At 46.8% G+C, this 2451-nt stretch overlaps 1 protein-coding gene across 1 annotated transcript; it reads left to right on the forward strand.

Annotated features, from left to right (window-relative positions):
- The first annotated feature begins 1075 nt into the window (after positions 1 to 1075).
- On the forward strand, positions 1076 to 1801 carry LOC115951948. Its single transcript, XM_031069062.1, has one exon. It carries the CDS (start codon positions 1076 to 1078, stop codon positions 1799 to 1801), a length of 726 nt encoding a protein of 241 aa, XP_030924922.1.
- The last annotated feature ends 650 nt before the right edge of the window (positions 1802 to 2451 follow it).

Here is a 2451-nt window from a genome sequence, read left to right on the forward strand (position 1 = left end):
GCCTCCAAACCGACGGCTCTCAGTTGGGCGACTAGACCTTTTAGACATAATAAGAAGGTTAACGGAAGGAAGCTGACGGGAGAGAGGAGGCCCTTGACGGGTCTAGCATGGCATTTTACTTGGGCTTTACGAATAGATGTATAAGGAAATATCTTACACCATATAATTAACCCTAACCAAACGAGTCCCTATAAGGAAAAAATCGCAAAATACCCGCATTAACGAGGATTTTCCCCACAAGAAAAGACCTTCTCCGCCAAGAAACACGTCAACTTTACTCTACTATAAAAACCCCAAAACCCTCATAAACCAAGGTACGCATGAGTCCCCAGTTTTGGCACTCTAAAGTTGTGAAAGTTCTCTAACTTGATCTTTGAAGGGTATTTGGCCGGTACCACACCGGTACTGTCTACAAGGTCTTCTTTGTTTTTATTTCGTAGGTGTTGTCTTGAGCACGTGAGAACTGTGTGACCTACTGATAATTTTCGGCATCATCAATTGGCGCCATTTATGGGGATGTGAGGACTTGTAAAGCCATACTAATGTTTCCCGGACAAAGAGTTGCATGGTGCTTACTCGCTTGATGGCGACCACAGACAATGTTCAAGGAGATGAGCCACACACCACCGGTTCAAACTCTCGTCGCCGCCGTGGAACGTCTCACCAAGCAAAACCATGATCTAGAAGAGCAGCTACGCCAAAAGAACGCGGGACTAAACACTCAGGAGGAGGACCAAGAAGGCATCAGCGTAGAAAGAAGGGACCAAGAAGGGCCTAAAGGTAGCAACGCCCCAAGCAAACTCGAGCGACAAGACACAGGCCGTCCATCTGCCACAAATTTAGCTCTACCTCACATAGTTGCAGAGATGTAGATGATGAAGGAATAGATGGACTTCATGATGAACGCCCTCAGGGACGGGTGTCTAGCGACCTCGATGACCTGGTCCATTGAACTGATTCACCATTCACGGCACCCGTCACTTCATTCCCCATTCCACCAAAGTTCCATATGCCATAGTTAGAGACCTACGACGGATCTAAAGACCCCTTAGACCACTTGGAGTCTTTTAAGACCATGATGCACCTGCAAGGAGTGGCAGACGAGATCATGTGTAGGGCCTTCCCCATTACGCTGAAAGGACCCGCAAGGATTTGGTTTAGCAAGTTGACGCCCAACTCCATTAGTACCTTCAAGGAGTTAAGCGCCCAGTTTGCCTCACACTTCATCGGGGGACATAGGTATAAGAAGTCCACTGCATGCCTGATGAACATTAAGCAACGAGAGGACAAGACATTGAGATCTTACATAACCCATTTTAACAAGGAGGCCTTCTCAATCAATGAAGCTGACGAAAAGATACTTATGGCTGCATTCACGAATGGGCTACAGAAGGGTAAATTCCTATTTTCTATATATAAGAACGACTTAAAGACTATGTCAGATGTGATTTATAGGGTGACTAAGTACATGAATGCGGAAGACACACTACTGGCCCGAGAAAAAAAGCCTAAGAAGAGGGAAAGACAGGAAGACATATGGCAAGATAGGGGGCGGAAGATGGCTAGAATTGGAGAACGGCGGGAGGACAGGTGCTCCAAGCCCCCCACGAGGAGGTTCACGAGCTTTACCCCGCTGACTACCCTGATTGACCAAGTCTTGATGCAAATCAAGGATGAAGAAACCCTGACATTTCTTAGAAAGCTAAAAAGAGATCCTAATAAAAGGTCTAAAGACAAGTACTACAGCTTCCACCATGACCACGGTCATGACACAGCCGACTACTACGACTTGAAGCAATAAATAGAAGCTCTTATCAGATAAGGAAAGTTGCAGAGGTTCGTCAGTAAGGAAAGAGCAGACTCACCTCAAAAGCAGGACAACGGGAGAATGAGCGTCTTAGGCCACCCATAAGAGATATAAGAATGATTGTGGGAGGCACGGCGGCCTTTAGTTCATCCAAAAAGGCTTGTAAGACTTACCTCAGGATGGTTCAGAACGTACAGCTAACAGGTTTCATTCCAACGATGGCACGGATCGACAACCCCATCATTGAATTCTCAGAAGAAGATGCTTGGTGTCTCCACCACCCGCATGATGATGCACTCGTTGTCAACATACGGGTAAAGGACTACAACACACACTGGGTCCTGATCGACAATGGAAGCTCTGCTGACATTCTCTACTACTCGGCATTCCAGCAAATGAGGATTGACAAAGAACGGCTAGTCTCGACCAACGCCCCCTCGTCGGGTTCGGAGGAACTAAAGTATACCCCTTCAACGCAGTCACGTTGCCCGTTATGGTAGGTGATTATCCTCAGAAAATCACTAAAGACATTACGTTCCTTGTCATCGACTGCTCATCCGCCTATACTACCTTCCTCGGACGGCCTACCCTCAACTTGTGGAAGGCCATAACTTCGACCTACTACCTGATGATCAAATTCTCCA

This window comes from Quercus lobata, chromosome 7 (genome assembly GCF_001633185.2).
Source record: "Quercus lobata isolate SW786 chromosome 7, ValleyOak3.0 Primary Assembly, whole genome shotgun sequence".
In the NCBI taxonomy this organism is placed as follows: Eukaryota; Viridiplantae; Streptophyta; class Magnoliopsida; order Fagales; family Fagaceae; genus Quercus; species Quercus lobata.